The 16,242-nt window shown below is 36.9% G+C and overlaps 1 protein-coding gene across 1 annotated transcript; it reads left to right on the top strand.

Moving 5' to 3' along the window:
* The first annotated feature begins 6,370 nt into the window (after positions 1–6,370).
* On the top strand, positions 6,371–15,193 carry LOC115413293 (adhesion G-protein coupled receptor G2-like). The gene is made up of 18 exons (XM_030126036.1): positions 6,371–6,385; positions 6,510–6,613; positions 6,808–6,900; positions 6,992–7,060; positions 9,208–9,378; positions 9,619–9,654; positions 9,763–9,837; positions 9,975–10,116; positions 10,261–10,417; positions 10,514–10,645; positions 10,744–10,851; positions 10,934–10,970; positions 11,080–11,180; positions 11,266–11,387; positions 11,475–11,740; positions 13,672–13,762; positions 13,847–14,130; positions 14,210–15,193. The coding sequence occupies exons 2-18, from the start codon at positions 6,514–6,516 to the stop codon at positions 14,329–14,331; spliced, it is 2,106 nt and encodes a 701-aa protein (XP_029981896.1). The 5' UTR covers positions 6,371–6,385; positions 6,510–6,513; the 3' UTR covers positions 14,332–15,193.
* Positions 15,194–16,242: the final 1,049 nt, after the last annotated feature.

A 16,242-nucleotide genomic window follows, 5' to 3' on the forward strand; every position in this document is an offset into this window, starting at 1 on the left:
AGTCTGCTGCTCATACGTAACTCTACCCCTGTGTGATGACATTGTCAATTTATAATGAAAGTGGATGTGTAGGCGTTTCCCACAGTGAGATCATACCTTTCTTTCTTTACTTGACCTATCTAGGGGGTATTTAAGAGACAAAAAAAGGGATGTGGTCAAATATACTTGAACAAATTAATAACTGCTGTAGATTTTAGGTTCCGTTTAAGCCACCTTTCCTCATGAGGTCATTTTTTTCTCACATAAATACTGAACTGGATTTTTCAAAGAGCAAAAATGTGTCCTAATGACCCTTTCTCAAACTTCTGAAGTAAACTAAGATGTTTTATTTGTTTGTCTCACGTCTCCATGACTCTCAGCAGGCTTCACATTGACCTATCATTGCCTCGTCATCACCTGCACTGCCACATCCCCTCCCTTTTATTCTGTACTTTTTCACACTCCTCTGAGACTCCTCTGCTAGTTCACACCTCTATTGTGACACGAGTCTTTGCTTTGTAATCTTGGTCCTCCAGGCTACCTACCAGGCTCTTCACACCTCTGTGCCACCTCCACACCTTAAAGATTAGATAACCATCACCTCCTTCCTTCTTTCTCCCCCTCACCACCATCATCCCCAGTTTTTCACACTCCTCACCAAATCTTCTTCCTCCACCCATGTGTCCCTCCAGATAAGTTTACTGTACTGAGGTTACCGACCTTCACTTTGGGGCAAATTAGTTAGTGGAATATCAGGCGGACAGAGACACCCTCTGTATGACTGTAGACACTGATGTCATGGCAAGATGTCTCAGGGGCGCACGGCACAGACTGGTGAAGTCATAGCGTCCAAAATTATGCAGATGAGGACAAAGCCAGTGTATCCCGTAAGTGAAACCTAAACAATAGGGTTTCTCACTGAATGACACATATTTACCACAAAGCATTACAGGCAACTGTCCCTGTCCCATGACCTGCTATACCCCCCCTCCTTGCTTTAAGGCACTTTCCTCTGCATTCATTCACTCATTTCCTAGCTTAGGTCATTGGAACGGCAAACAAAAACAGTAAACCTTGTCTGATCACAACTGTTAAGCAGAATACAAATATTAGCATGTATGTTTCTGCATGTATTATGTCTATATGTCATGTATAATGTGTATAAGGTTTTAAACAATTGTATATTTAACCCTCAAACAGCCACTTGTGACCAAAAACATCTGCTGAACTAAAATTTCTAATCACCGTTGATCCACTAATCCTATCAATATGTGTAAATAAATGAGGTGAAATGCAGTTTCTCCTCTTTTCATGGTCATCAGAAATGACCTGTTTGAACATTCAGAGGCTCCATAGTGAACGTGGAATCATGATAATCTTTAGCAACATTCACCAGTAAAACCCATTTAGTTTGATAAATGATAATGGTTGTAGACACTTGTTTTTACATTCAGCTAATGGTATATTTTGCTGAAAAAGTCACTTTTTCTTCAGTTTTTTCTGTTTTTATATAACAATCTTTGATTTAACTCTGGACTTTAATGACTATTTACATGATTAGTCTATTAAAAATAGGAAAATACATGATTTTCAGTGAAAAGTGACAAATGCAGAGTATATTATAGTAAATGTTGATGCATCACTAGTTAAATGTAGAGGAAAAGTCAATTGAAAATCACCGCAATGTTTTTGTGAGGACTTAAAAAAAATCTATGTTTAGGTCTTTTAAGGGTTTAACACCAACATTTTGCCACATGTGTATCAATTTTATAATGTTTAATAGCTCATGGCATTGTTTCAACTGTCTGTAACTTAACAGTTGGTATAATTAGGCTCAGAAAAAGATACCAGGGCTTGGTTTAATGCAGAAAAAACATGCTTGGAAATTATTCACAGTGTTACATCAGGTTACATTACCCAATATAGTATCAAATGACAACTTTTTCTGACATTAAACTAATCACATCATTTCCTAAAGCTAAAAACATATGTTTGACACAGAAAAAGTCTGTATCATATGAAAAAAATGACTCAGAGTGCCTCCAGCCACATTTAAACCCTACTACCATTTTTTCTTTAACCCACCCCCACCCCCCCACCCCAAAAAAAACCCCCCCAGTTTTGTGGTTTTCATGCATGTACAGTCTCAACATATTTTCGACACATTACGTTGCGCTTATGCATACGTGTGGTTTAGAGAAATTTATGATGGCACCATTTTTTTGGCCGATCATGTTGCTCATCAAGGTGCCCTTGGTCTGAGCCTACTGTAATTCTAGGATGGTGACGAATGCATTTCTGTCAACCACAAAGATGTTCCATTTCAAAGTTAAGGCTGTCTGTTATTTGTTTGTTTGGTTTGTTGGTGGAGGTCTGGGAAGCAGCACTGACCAGTATAGGGTGCCACCTGTGACCTTGTAAAAGAGAAGATATAAAAAATTAATGTGAGAAATTTGACCACCTGTTGTTTTTTCTTTTGCTATTCAGAATCTCCACAGTTCATAAATTATGTGCACTCCATATTTTGTCTTCACACTCCATCTGAGATTAAGCCACTCTACAAAGAATCAGGCGGTTACTGTGTGTTAGGTAACCGAAGAGCACGCCAAGCTGCATTAAACTGATTTATATGTGAAATATTTTATCTCCATGCTGATCAGGTTTTACAGTGAGACAGTAAAGCAATAAGTGAGCTCAACACTCCACGGGGTGAAAGACGCACACCAAGGTGAACAAAGAGTCACGTACATCCACTGACTGTGTACAGCGCAGTTAAAGATACCACAGTAAGGATCGACTCTGACGTGTGGTTGCTTTGGAGTGTGTTTGTATTACTTGTGTTTGTTTGTTGTACTGGAGGAGAAAGTACACTGATGACCCCACTGTCCCCTCATGCCACCGGCTGACTGTGCTGGTCAGAAATAGTTGTGTAATGTGAGGGGCAGCTGTGTAATGCCTGTGTGAGTACACAGGCTCAAACATGCAAAGACGGCATTAACAGGTGCCTTGAACACACACTTACACAACCTCTGATATTCCACATTCCCATAGAAGGCTGAGCCCACTCCTCCTTTTCCTCACACCCTCCACCTAATACTCTCAAGACTTCCAAACACTTTGATTACAAGATCCGTTTCCACCACCGAGCCGATAGTCAAACATCAGGGGGAGGTCAGTGTCTGTCAGATAGATATGGATTGTAATGTATAGAGGATGAGATCACCACACAAATGCAGAGCTGCTCTGCGTCACTGTCACTTTTCTAATTGGAATGACAAGCAGGGTCATATCTCTCCCTGATTAAGATCCTTATCTCTTCAATGGGATTGATGCTGACAATATTTTATACCCTGTGGAAATAAATATTGACACATAAAACCAGAAGTATACAGGATGAGGTAGACCATGGATGCTGTGCTTCTACTTTAGATGGCAGGTGATCTTCTGACCTTGGTAAAACGTGCACGTGCAGAGGGTGAAGAATACAGCAGGGGTGTGGATTCGGTATTTTATGATCCACCACAGAGCTTCAGCATCACTACCAGTTGTCAGCCTGGTAATCTTTATAGCTAACCCCCTATCCAGTATGATGAAACTACGGCAGCTGTTGTCTGGCACGGCAACCAAATTCACCAGGGAAACCACCAAAATGGATGCCAACCACAGCTCAACCACAGTCCTCTGTTGCGCAGGGTGGTAAATACTGAGCTACGGCATGGGCTGCAGGCTCCATTAAAGGCCATCAAATATTCATCTGCCATACGGTACTCTATCCCCACTGCATCATACGACAAACCACCAAGAAAACTGATGCTGAAAACAACAGCAGCACAATGAAGATCCTACAGCCCCAAGAAACAGCTTCAATTATCTTTTATCTCACACCAGGCAATACAGATTTATTTATTAATGACTACGATGAGAGTAAAACACAAAGCATTTATACACACAAGCATCACTAACTTAATGGGATACTAAGTTGCGTAATACGTATTATCAAGTCTTCAAATGACTGTTTAATGGAGGTTTTGCTTCTCACCTGCCCACATTATGCAGCGTTAACAACACACTAATGACCGAGCAGCCTTTAATGAAGAAAACAATGACATCACCACAGGGTTCAGTACGTGAAGTTAACTCCAAACTGTCAATAAAAACTACATCAATGAATTCAGCCAAGCCTATCCATGCTGCGATCAGGTCTTAAATGTGTTTAGTGCTGCTGGTGGGGCAGTAATTGCTTTAGCAGGCTAGCAGACTGACTGTAATGATATTATCAACCTATGCTCTGTTGCACTGCTGTTTATCTACTGCTATTTGCGTAGGTCTTTTAAGCTTTAGAAATACATTTTTCTTTATTAATCAGATTTTTATGAACATACAGATGACATTTAAATATGTACATAAAACTATATCTTAATAGGAGGTTATTAAAACATAAAAGCATTCAAATATTTTGAACTATTTTGATTTAACGTCAAGAAACTGTGGTATTTTCTATTTATCTTTCACCAGAGGGCAGTGTCAACACATTTTTAACCTATATAGACCCAAACAACCGCAAGCAAAAAAAAAAAAAAATCACTGGTCTAAAATTTTTAATACCTGTTGATCCACTACTCCTATCAGTACATGTAAATAATTGATATAAAATGCAGTTTGTCATCTTTTCATGGTCATCAGATATGACCCATTTGGATGTTGTAAATGTGGAAACAGGTCATCTTCTACAACATTTATTCACTAGTACAAACTGATGGAGTTTGATAAATGACAGTGGATGGAGACCCTTGTTTTTTTGTTCAGTTATTGATATATTTGCTGGAAAAAAGTCACTTTTTCTTTAGTTTTCTCTGTTTGTGATATAATAACCCTCAACTTTAATCTGAGCTTTTATGAACATCTACATGATCAGTGAATTAAATAAAGGTAAATACATGATTTACAGGATAATATTATAATACATGGCGATAAATCATTTAAGAAAGGTTAACTAGAGAGGAAAATTCAAATGGGAACTGTCACAAAAGAAGCACTGGGTCTTTATGGGTTAAACAGCTTTGACATGTTCCATCTCATACTTGGTTCTAAAGGTCACTGTTTCAAAACTATTTACAGGGGTAAGATTTGGTTTTGGATTACCCTCTTATATGCTCATGTAAATGCCCTACACTGCTCTCTTAACTTGTTCTTGGGAGAATGATAGTGTTTGTTTATTTCAAACATTTGCATTTCCTCTTTGTGCATACAGTATTCACGACTGTGCTGGAAGAAAATATGATGCGAACACTGCATCAGGAGAGTATCATTTACAACCAATGAAAACAACAGGGTTAAAAAAAGAAATGTATTTATTATGACTAACATGAAAATCAGGAAAAGGAAAATAAAGGCCAAAGCATAAACTGTGGGTTCTCATTTTATTATTGATTCCACATCTGAGTTAATAAATAAATAAATAAATAAATGAACACACACACACACACACACACACACACACACACACACACATATATATATATATATAAAATCCACTAATACATTCCTTTAGCTTTAAAACTGATAAGACCTTGTTGCAGCTTTTTTTAGTCATTAAGTGCTGAATTTTTTCAGTCACGTGCGCCTCCTAATAAAGTCTTGAATTAATTAAAATAAACTTGCTACAGCTAAGACTTTACATTGAAAATACTTCACAATCACTTTCCTCCACTCATTTGACTGGACGTAAGTTTGGAAAATAAATGGATTGTGTTGTGTCAGTGTTTTTAGGGCACTGAAATACATATGTAGGTTTAGGCCACATATATTAACAGCACTGGCAATTACCCAAATAATTTTTCATGTTTCTGTGATGGTTAATGCACCAGTATATAGAAGCTATTTAACTGAAATGATATTTCTAATGCTAAAATATAATGATTATTGTGATCCATGAATGAAAAGTAGCAGAGCACATTATTATTTCTTGATGAAGTTGTCAAATATAGTTATTTGAGTTAATGGACTGAAAAAATAGTTTTAGTGCTTGAATGTTTTGCTTGAATAATTTGTGACTTCTCAGCCCTGTGAGGCAGCTCAAAATTGGGAATAAAAAGCTGAATTAAGTTTACTTTTTCCTGTGCAGAATGGTAAAATGTCGAGAGCTCTCTGAAAATGAAAGAGTCTGCATTAAAACATTTCATTATGCTGGATGGTCAACGAGGCGAATAAGTAAAGATGGTCTATGAAACTGTTAAGGACTGTATATTTATGAAAATATCCACAATGATGTCCCTGTTTGTAAACTGTATAACGAGAAGCGGACTTGCTTTATTTGCATGGCAAATCAGAGAGGCAGATATGGTGCATCTTTCCTCACACATCCTCACAGTTAGGTCATTGTGGACTGTTGCTGTGCTGGAAATCGGTCAGATAATGTTAGCTGCTGTTTCATCGTTACCACTTTGATAATAGATAAATACTACATAATAGATACATGTTGTGGCTAGATAATTGAATCTGATTTTAACTGATACTGTGTTTTCTCTTAGAAAAATGCTATTACAGGATATAAAGTGGTGCTGGATATTGGCAGTGAGCATCATAATTCTGTTAAACGGGACCCTCTTTAAAATCAGTATATGTGACGCCTCAGGTAAGTTTATGAAACACCAACAAATAACAAAAAACTACATATTAGACTGCATAGACTATAAAACTGCATAGAAACTGAATAAATGTCAGGTTAATGTGGTTAATACCATTCATGCATATATAAACTGAAACAGATTTGTAGATAATTGATCATCCTTTAATAGATTGAAATGATTCATTTTTTAATTCTGACAGGTAATGAAGCACAAAACAATACGATCTGCCAACATAAAAAGATCCTTGCTGTCGCTATGGGATCATTACAAAGTGGATGTCATTTCTCCTCAGGTAAACAAAGCAGCATCACTTGAATAAAATTACTAATAACAGAAAGTGATGAGGAAGTCATGAGTAATGGGTGCTTTATGTTTCATTTCAGATGAACTCCACGATGAAAGCAATGGGATTAAACTCTGTGTCGTTTCTAATCAAAATAAAGCACAAGCAGGTACTGTAAAATGATTATAAATGTGTGAGCTGTCCAGAAGTAACAGTTTCATCATGAAGCAGGATAAATAATCAACTTTAATTCTCTTAGCTTATTAGGGAGATACATTCTCACATGAAAACTTATAGCATTGTGACACGCTAATTTAATCTTCTTCAGGTAGTTGTTTCATATTAAAATCTCATAATGGAAAAAAAGACACTGAAAAACAATTCAGAAGCTCACAATACATCCCACATATATTCATATTAATTGCAGTTGGATATATCTGTATATCTACATACATATTTTTCAGTCCTCCAAGAATATGGGTGTCAAATATACAGCCTGCGGGCCAAAAGCAGCCCACCAAAGGTTCTGATCTGGCCCACAGGACGAATTTGTGCAAAAAAAATTAAACGGAAGATATTAACAGCCAAGTGTGTCAAACTCATTTTAGTTCCAAACTCCAAATTTCAACAATATTATACCTGTTACTAAATGTTTTGTGCCTTTGTAGATCCACTGTGATCTACATATAATGCACATGTATAAATGATAAGTTGAGGCATAATATTGTTAAAATTGCACTTTTTTTAATAAGAAATTTCAGGTTTTCCACTTTTTGTGAAAGAATATGATAGTTTTTATGAAACTGGGTACATTTTGGTACCTGGCACTTTGCCAGCTTTTTAGACCCAAAAATAAAAGAGAAATTTAGACATATTTCCCCCCAGGATGTACCTAATGATGACCTCAGATAAATGCAAAAAAAATAAAAATAAAAAAAAATTATACTCTTGCTCTGAGCCATCCCAAAATTAATGAATTTTTAATAAAATATTGGGGCCAAAAACAGGACCAAAATTGGGACAGGAAAAACTACCTAGGCGTCAGTGAATTTTATCTGGAACACATGGCTTGAAATGGACTTACATACTGCTATAAATAAGGACACTGTGTTAAATTTGAGGATCCTAGTGGTTTTTCTAATCCAGACATGTGGGTTTTTCATGAATCTCAGTCTCATTCCAGGTGTTGTATGTAATTCATCGCGTCCACTTGTGTTACATGCAGAAACTACCCAGTTAAATACATATAAATCGCAAATGATTTTGCAACAGCGGTCATTTTTGTGAAACACTGCCTTGCATAATTAGTTCAATTCCCAAAATGTACCTGTGAGAGACTAAAGAGATATTCAAAAAATAGTAGCATACCATTTTTGTATCCTTTTTACTGTGATACATGTGGATTTTTGTATTAAAAATGATTTAAAAATGTGTTTTATCTGAAAAATAGTGTCTCTTTTATCTCAGTAAATATTTATTTTTAAAATAGACCCAAAGTGCCTCCAAACTTGCTTTGTAACATTAGTCTACATCTGGTTGGAATTTTTAGCCCCCATGTCCTGTATTTAGGTACCGGTTTCGTAGGGGCACCCATATGTAAAAACTTTCATCATTTAATTTGACTTTTTTGGACTTATATAGATAGAAAAATGAGCAGTTCTCATTAATTATAGATTAGAATAACCTACTATTTAACTGGTCCGGCCCACTTGAGATATAAAACTAAAATGAGTTTGACACCCCTGTCCAAGAAGACGACAATGATGATGATCTAGATCCTGATCGCTTATCTTCTAAAAGAATTTGTCACCATTTAGAGATTTTTGATTTTCTTAGAAATGAAGGCAGTTATTTCTCTGACAAAAACCACACTATGCTACATGACAGCAATGACGTTCTATAGACATGATTTTTTTTGCTGAAGACGAACCAGACCTGAGAACATGTTTTCATCTCTAAACTGAGCATATTTGATGGGTGTTCCCAACCGCAGTTTTCACCACAGTAACTGCAGATTTGATACGTGCAGTCGGTGTTCAATCCTTTTTCATTGAAGGCCTGTTCATGCTGTCAACACTGACACTGTAATAACACCCACTCCACCATTAAAATGCACCTTAAAGGTTATATCTGCATAAAGCGTCATCATAAGGCTTATGATGACAGCCTATGCTGTTATCAGACAATTTGCAGACAATCATTTTCACAAAGAAAAAACAATACTGTGTTTTTCAAAAATGAGTTTTGATGTGTTTGCAACTGTACAACCGCTGGTCTCTCATTAGTTGATGTCTGTGAAATCTGTTTTGTTTGCAGGCTGTTGTAATATTTTTGGTTATGACTGTGGGTTTGAAATAGAGGAGATTCCTAACCAAAAATACAGGCTAACTCTGATGGAAAGTACTCTATCCACACAAGATATTGTCATAATGACTACACCGATGCAGACCTTCAAGTGTACACCATCCCACGTCTACAACCACTCAGGTAATGTGAAACAGATCATGGTCAGGTCCAGAAAATCCTGTAACATTGTAGATCCAGTGTAACTAATGTTGTAGTTCTTCATATTGCTTCAAATGCTGAAAGCTAAGAGGAGACTGGTTTAAGAGTTAAAAAAAAAAAAACACATGACGGCAGTGTAAGAGTGCCCCCTATTGGTCAACAAGATTTTTACTCTAACAATGTTATCAAGTCATCAATTTTTTCTCTTGTATTCTGTTACAGGTTTCCTTTTAAACCCTAAGAATTGTTTGGATTCAGGTAAAGTCACTATCTTTACAAATGTTCTGTATTAGCACAATTTTTAATCACTGCTAGCAACAATCTGTGTGACTTTATCTGCAATATGTGATCTTTGATATGTTTAAGGTGACAAGAATATTAGAGTGACAAAAGATAACATTTTTGGAAATAATGTGAGCAATGATGACCAAGGTTGTGAAGGTATTATGATGTTTTTGTTATGAGTTACATAAATAACTACATCATTTTATACCTTGTCACACTTTCATTTTTAATAAAAGATAATATTGCATGGCATTGGACATTGAATATTACTGTTTCTATGTATTAATACACAGGTGCAGACGGAACAAAATACAGGATTATAATAACCCGTGACCCTAACAGACATTTCAGGTGTATGATGCCAGAGGAGCCAGATGTTTCTATAATACTTCCCTCCTCAGGCAACAATAACATTACCACCATTGACACTGCTGTGTAAGAATCAAAATCTGTAATGGCAATGAGCACTGCTTACCATAAGTGCTTTGTTTTTATAGTGCTGTTCTTTTTAATACAGTGTCACTATAAGTTGTGATGATGGCTGAAATTTGGTTGAAGATATATGTGCTTCTATTACAGCAACATCTTTAATAATCTTTCGTACCTGGTGGAAAAAATGGGCGAGTCCAACACAGCAGCCGTCACAATAGGCAACGTTCAAGGAATTATCTCAAAACTGCATCCCAAAAATCAATCTCACATCAACATGTGCATTACAACACGTGGAGATTTTAATGTGTGTTTGCTATTTTAAAAAGTAGAAAAGGTAAAAAACAATATCAAAAATCCATGAGTCTATTTAATTTTTCTAATATGCCTTTTTATTTTGAAGTTCTGTGGGACCAATACTACTTTGGCGAACAATTTTTCACTATCTGTGCACATCCCAAAAGAAGCAAGTACCATGGCGATGAAGAGAAATGGCTCATTTGCTGCAGTTTTCCGATTTACAGAAATGGAGCAGGTAAATTTAACCAGATAATGTATGATGTATTACTACAACCTCACTAAACTGCGCTTTTGTTTCTCCCTGTCATCAATGTTTATTTCTTCTCTTAACAGGATGAGGATGTTGTTTTACTTAACAATGAGATGCTGGGAATTGACATGGGAGTAAACATTTCCAACCTCACAGATACTATAGACATTAAGTATGGAAATGTGGAAAAGGTAAAGGAAAAAAGTTTAATGTAACAATTTTCCCAAGATAATAATGTAACGGAAGGAATGACTATTCTGCTTTTTCTGCAAGGGAAAAATTGCGTCTTGTCAATCATGGGATGGGAAAGGTAGTAAAACTGTTTACTGATACTTTAAAGTTGCCTACAACAAGAGTCCCTTCAGTGACTGCTTGACTTGTCATCACCTTGAATCTGTGAATTTCCTCTGTGGTTGTAGGAAAAAACCCAATCTGGATCCCGGACGGTTGTAAGACACTTCAGAGCAATGGCAACATCACATGCCAATGCTCTCATCTAACATTTTTTGCAGTACTAATGGTAAAATGATGATATTACAAGTGATCTGAGGTTTGTAAGAGCTACAAATGATGCATATAATCTAATATTTTTCTATTTTTATCAGTCACCTCCGCCTGGAAACATAAGTTCCTCTGATTTTCGATCTCTGTCGTACATCACGTCTATTGGCTGTGGTGTGTCCATGTTTTTCTTGGCAGTGGCTCTCTTCATGCATTTTACTATCAGGTGAAAGATCACAGCACCCCCTACTGCATGTTTCTGCTGGTTTCTTTATTGCAAGGTTTTACTGAAACAAACTCACTTTCTTCACAGGAAAAACCGTGTGAGCCTTGGCACTAAAATCTTGATGAATCTCTTTCTTGCCATGTTCACCCTGAACTTGACCTTCTTGACAAATGAGTTAATTGCAAACCTGGAAATCTTTGGTGCATGTGTGACAATAGCTGTTTTTACACATTACTTCATGCTGGCTACCATTACCTGGTTTTTCATGGAGGCACTACACTTGTACTTTAACCTGTGGAAGAACCCCGCTGATATCAAACATTACATGATGAAGATTTGTGTCACAGGATGGGGTAAGAAAAATGATCATTTAAGTGCTTAATTTTATTTATTCTTTATTTATCCACGAAGGTCTCCTTAAGATACAAGATCTCTTCAGTGTGGTAGCAACAAATAGATTCACATAGAAAACTAAGTAACATATACTTTGTTTTTTACGTGTATATCATAATAGTACATAAAATGTCTTCAAAGGTATTTCAAGAATGGAGAAAAAACCCGTTCTATCAGACTCTGTGTTTATCCTTGGAGCAGTTTTAAGAGTTTGAGCAGTTAGCGATAGTCTGTAGTTTGATAGGATAAGAAGCTAGAGGTACATAACCTGGCCAAAAATATCTCAACTTGGATTTAACTAAGCAAAAAGGTAGGAAGCATCAGTCTCATCAGGCTTATAAAACAGTGATTCAGGAAACTGGACACATCATTTTCATACATGGACTCCACACAGGAAAATTTACTGAGCATTTTTTTCAGCGTCAAAAGTATTTTCCCAAAAAGAGTAAATTTGGCTCTATATTGACTTTGGAGAGCTTTACCCAAAGAGTAACTTTTACTGTTTTAAGAGAGGGACCAAATGTTATTTGTGTAGAGCAAAATTTTCTTCAATTTGAGCAAATTTCCTGCGCAGATCTGAACCTCATTGAGAATCTTTGTGATGTGATGGAAAAGACTTTAAGCAGTGATCCAACTGTTCCATCATCAATATGGATGCAAAAACTGCCGTGTCATTTATTGTGGTACTGCATAAATATTGCATGACACAAAGGATGCCACTGTGCATGTGGTAATAAAAGCTAAAGGCGGTCCAATGAAACACTGCATGTGGGACTATTTTTTTCCGCTGGACAATATATTTGCTTAGTTAAATCCAGGTGGAAACCTTTACCAGCCAGGCTTTGTGTAGCAGATAGTGTACCTAACAGCGCCTTACAAGGAAAAAGCAACACTTTTTTTTTTCCTGTTAATTTAGAAATATCCATCCTACAGGTCTATGTAAAATACAGTGGTGATGGTGTGAAACAGCATTTGTTACAAAGCCAGGTGTGTTATAGTTACATACAATTGCAGAAAAAATTATTAGACCATCAAAAGTCATCAGAAACTAGAAGCACTCGGAGAGCGCAGACCTCCGCCAAGGCTGATCAGTGGCCCCCCCCGTGGGCCCCCCCCACCCCCGATCACCACCAAATGTAATAATTTCTTCCTCATCCCATTTCCAACAAACCCTGAAAATTTCATCCAAATCTGTCCATAACTTTTTGAGTTATGTTGCACACTAACGATCAGTGCCCCTCCCCCCGTGGGCCCCCCCACCCCCGATCACCACCAAAATTTTATCATTTCTTCCTCATCCCATTTCCAACAAACCCTGAAAATTTCATCCAACTCTGTCCATAACTTTTTGAGTTATGTTGCACACTAACGATCAGTGGCCCCCCCCGTGGGCCCCCCCACCCCCGATCACCACCAAAATTTAATCATTTCTTCCTCATCCTATTTCCAACAAACCCTGAAAATTTCATCCAAATCTGTCCATAACTTTTTGAGTTAGAAATTATTATATTATCTAATTTATTTATGAAAATAGAGAACAAAATTGTCACCAAAACAGATCCTTGCGGGACTCCTTTTTTAATGTGAAAGAGGCTGAAGTAAAATGTTCTATTTAGTTGCACTGAAGTCTCTCAGGTAGGTAATCCTTAAACCAGTTCAGAGCTGTTTCAATAATGAGCACACAGCTATGACTTTCTAATAACTTTTTGTGATCTACTGAGTGAAATAACAAATCAGCAAACAGAGCTGGACAGTGCTATTTGCTGTTGAGAGACCTGGTGATATCTTCAGTGACATAGCTGCTGTCAGATCTGTAACTGGACTGAAATTCACTTTTTATTGTTTTCATGTGTATATGAAATAATCTATACTCTATATTCTTTCTCTTAAGTCACACCAGCTGCAGTGGTGATTGTTCTTCTTGCCCTGAGAATGTATGACTACATGGTCATTTATATTGATGATGGCAACTCAGCTAAAATGTAAGAAATGATTATGGACTGCAAGACTAATGCAGAAAAAAAGACATTCATGCTGCTAAGTAGATAGATTTTTATGATTTCCAGGTGCTGGATCTCGAATCCCATTCTTCACCAGGCTGTGAATGTTGGTTACTATGGGGTAGTTTTCATCTTCACCATTTGCATATTTATTGCAACTGTGCAAACCAGTCTACGATTCAAGGCTGCAATAAGGAAAAGTCAGGACAACAACTCTGTAAACTCAAACTCGTTCTCCATTTTGGGCCTGTTCATCATGTTGGGCATCACCTGGGCCTTTGCTTTCTTCAGCCATGGACCTCTGCTCATAGCCTCCTATTACATCTTCACCATCCTCAACTCCTTTCAAGGTAGAGATGGTGGCACTCTTCACTTCACACTCCTTCTGGCTGATACAGGCTTAGTGACCAGTGTACTCTGTGTTTGCAGGTTTCTTCTTGTTCATCTACTACATCAAAAGCAGCAAAACTGTTGCAGAGAAGGAAGGCAGTGACAAGGACACCAGCAGCACAGTGGCATCAAACATCACCCTCAACTCTATTTCTAAATGAGATGTTTTTATCAAAATGCCTCAGATTCAACACAAGAGGGCAGCATTTTCTTTCATAAGTGAGGTGTGTTTAGTAAGATTATGATAATATGTTTCATTCTCCCTGGCTCGACTCACTATCAAAACGTCTTGACTGAATGAGTATCCTGAGTTGAATTACCTTCATTGAGAAAAGCACTCTGAAATAAGTCTCCTGGAAGTCATTTGTGTTGATGACTCCCTGTTTTGACAAAAGCCTTGTCTTACTCACCGTGAAACTTGCAGGGAAGGTTATGATTCACTCAGAATACATCACAGCCCCACTAAATCAAAACTCCAGTCATACTCTGGAATGTACAGAGCAAATGTTTAGGAAGAAAAATATTGCTACCTTATGACGGATGTGCTTGTCATATGGACTGAAGATGACAAAATGCAGAAATAAATAAATAAATAAAGGGAAGTCTTGGCCCTCATATTCAACATAGGGGGACGAGCTAGCCAGCTAGTGCTTTGCGTGCCTGCAGATAATTACCTTATGCCTACAGAGAGCAGTATCCACAGAGCCGGGAGTCTGACTGACTTACAAGAAATGAGCTCATAGCTACCTATAGTGATAAGAAGCTTGAGGGCATGCTATTATGTTGAAACTAATCTCAAAAATATGATGGTATTTACCTAGAATTTTAGAATGTTTCATCTGTATTTGTATTGTTGTCTGGTGTTTTTGTGTAGGGTTTATTAGAATAAGACTGAATTTATTACTTTACATACAGTCGTGGAAAAAATTATTAGACCACCTTTGTTTTCTTCAATTTCTTGTTCATTTTAATGCCTGGTACAACTAAAGGTACATTTGTTTTGACAAATATGATAACAACAAAAATAGTTCATGAAAGTTTAATTAAAGAGCTGATATCTATCCATTTTCCATGGTTTTCTTGATAATAACAAAAATCACTTAAATTCTTAAATCTACAGCTATGGCATTGTACTGACAAAAACAGTGCTTTTAGGCATTCCATGTTTTCTTTTCTATCTGTTTTAGTCACATGATACACACAGGAGTTAGTACTTGATTGCATAACCATTGTCTTTGATGACTTTTGATGGTCTAATAATTTTTTTTCCGCAATTGTACATCTTGGCTCATATACACTGATCTATAAGTAAAATGCATCCAGAATAAAAGTAGTGAAACTTTACCAAGTTTGAGTCACTAATGAAGAAAATTAAGTCAAAACTGCTGGATTGCTGTAGTTTCCAATATATAGTTTTGGGTCAAAACGTGAAATTGTAAGAACTAATGAGAGAATGGGTTTTACTCTAAAGGTATGTTTGTCTCAGAGTGACCACATATACTTCACTTTCACAATTCACTTTACAGGTTCTTTCTAGAGGAAGATTTATAAATGTATTGTATAAATGTAAATAAACCAATATATATGTGTCATAACACTCACTTCAACAGCACATTTGTCCTTTATTTGTATGATTTAGCTCATTAAAAAATGTAGACCAGCGGATATCTGCCTTTGCTATTTTATTGACCACAGGCTGACTTTTCTGAGTTAAAGTTGTTATAATATTCATATTCACTGATTTAATGCCTCCAGACAAAATGTGCATACCTACAAACATTTGGAACACCTTGAGGTCTAATGTGACATTGAAAAGGGAAATACCTATAAGCGATTTGTCTGTAATTGTATAATATAGTTATGGTATCTGAAGTGCGTGGACACCAGAAGAGTGTTTCCTTGTGCAGACAGGATTTACATTCAAAGAGTTAAAGCCTGTTTATTTATCTATGACTGATTAATCTTCTAAATGACCGCAGCGTGCCAGCAAAAAACTGGGGTAATTACCAGCATACACGTCTGATTTACGTTGCCCCCCAAAAAGGCCTTTCATACGGAGCACAGCGAGCGTC

Source organism: Sphaeramia orbicularis, chromosome 22 (assembly GCF_902148855.1).
Source record: "Sphaeramia orbicularis chromosome 22, fSphaOr1.1, whole genome shotgun sequence".
Lineage (NCBI taxonomy): Eukaryota > Metazoa > Chordata > Actinopteri > Kurtiformes > Apogonidae > Sphaeramia > Sphaeramia orbicularis.

What these genes read in the sequence shown, in the direction of transcription:
- LOC115413293 (XM_030126036.1), top strand. Translation starts at nt 6,514, where the DNA reads ATGCTATTACAGGATATAAAGTGGTGCTGGATATTGGCAGTGAGCATC. An exon ending in CAACACGTGGAGATTTTAAT is followed by an intron (nt 10,418 to 10,513) that starts GTGTGTTTGCTA and finishes TTTATTTTGAAG; the next exon opens with TTCTGTGGGACCAATACTAC. An exon ending in TCAATCATGGGATGGGAAAG is followed by an intron (nt 10,971 to 11,079) that starts GTAGTAAAACTG and finishes CTGTGGTTGTAG; the next exon opens with GAAAAAACCCAATCTGGATC.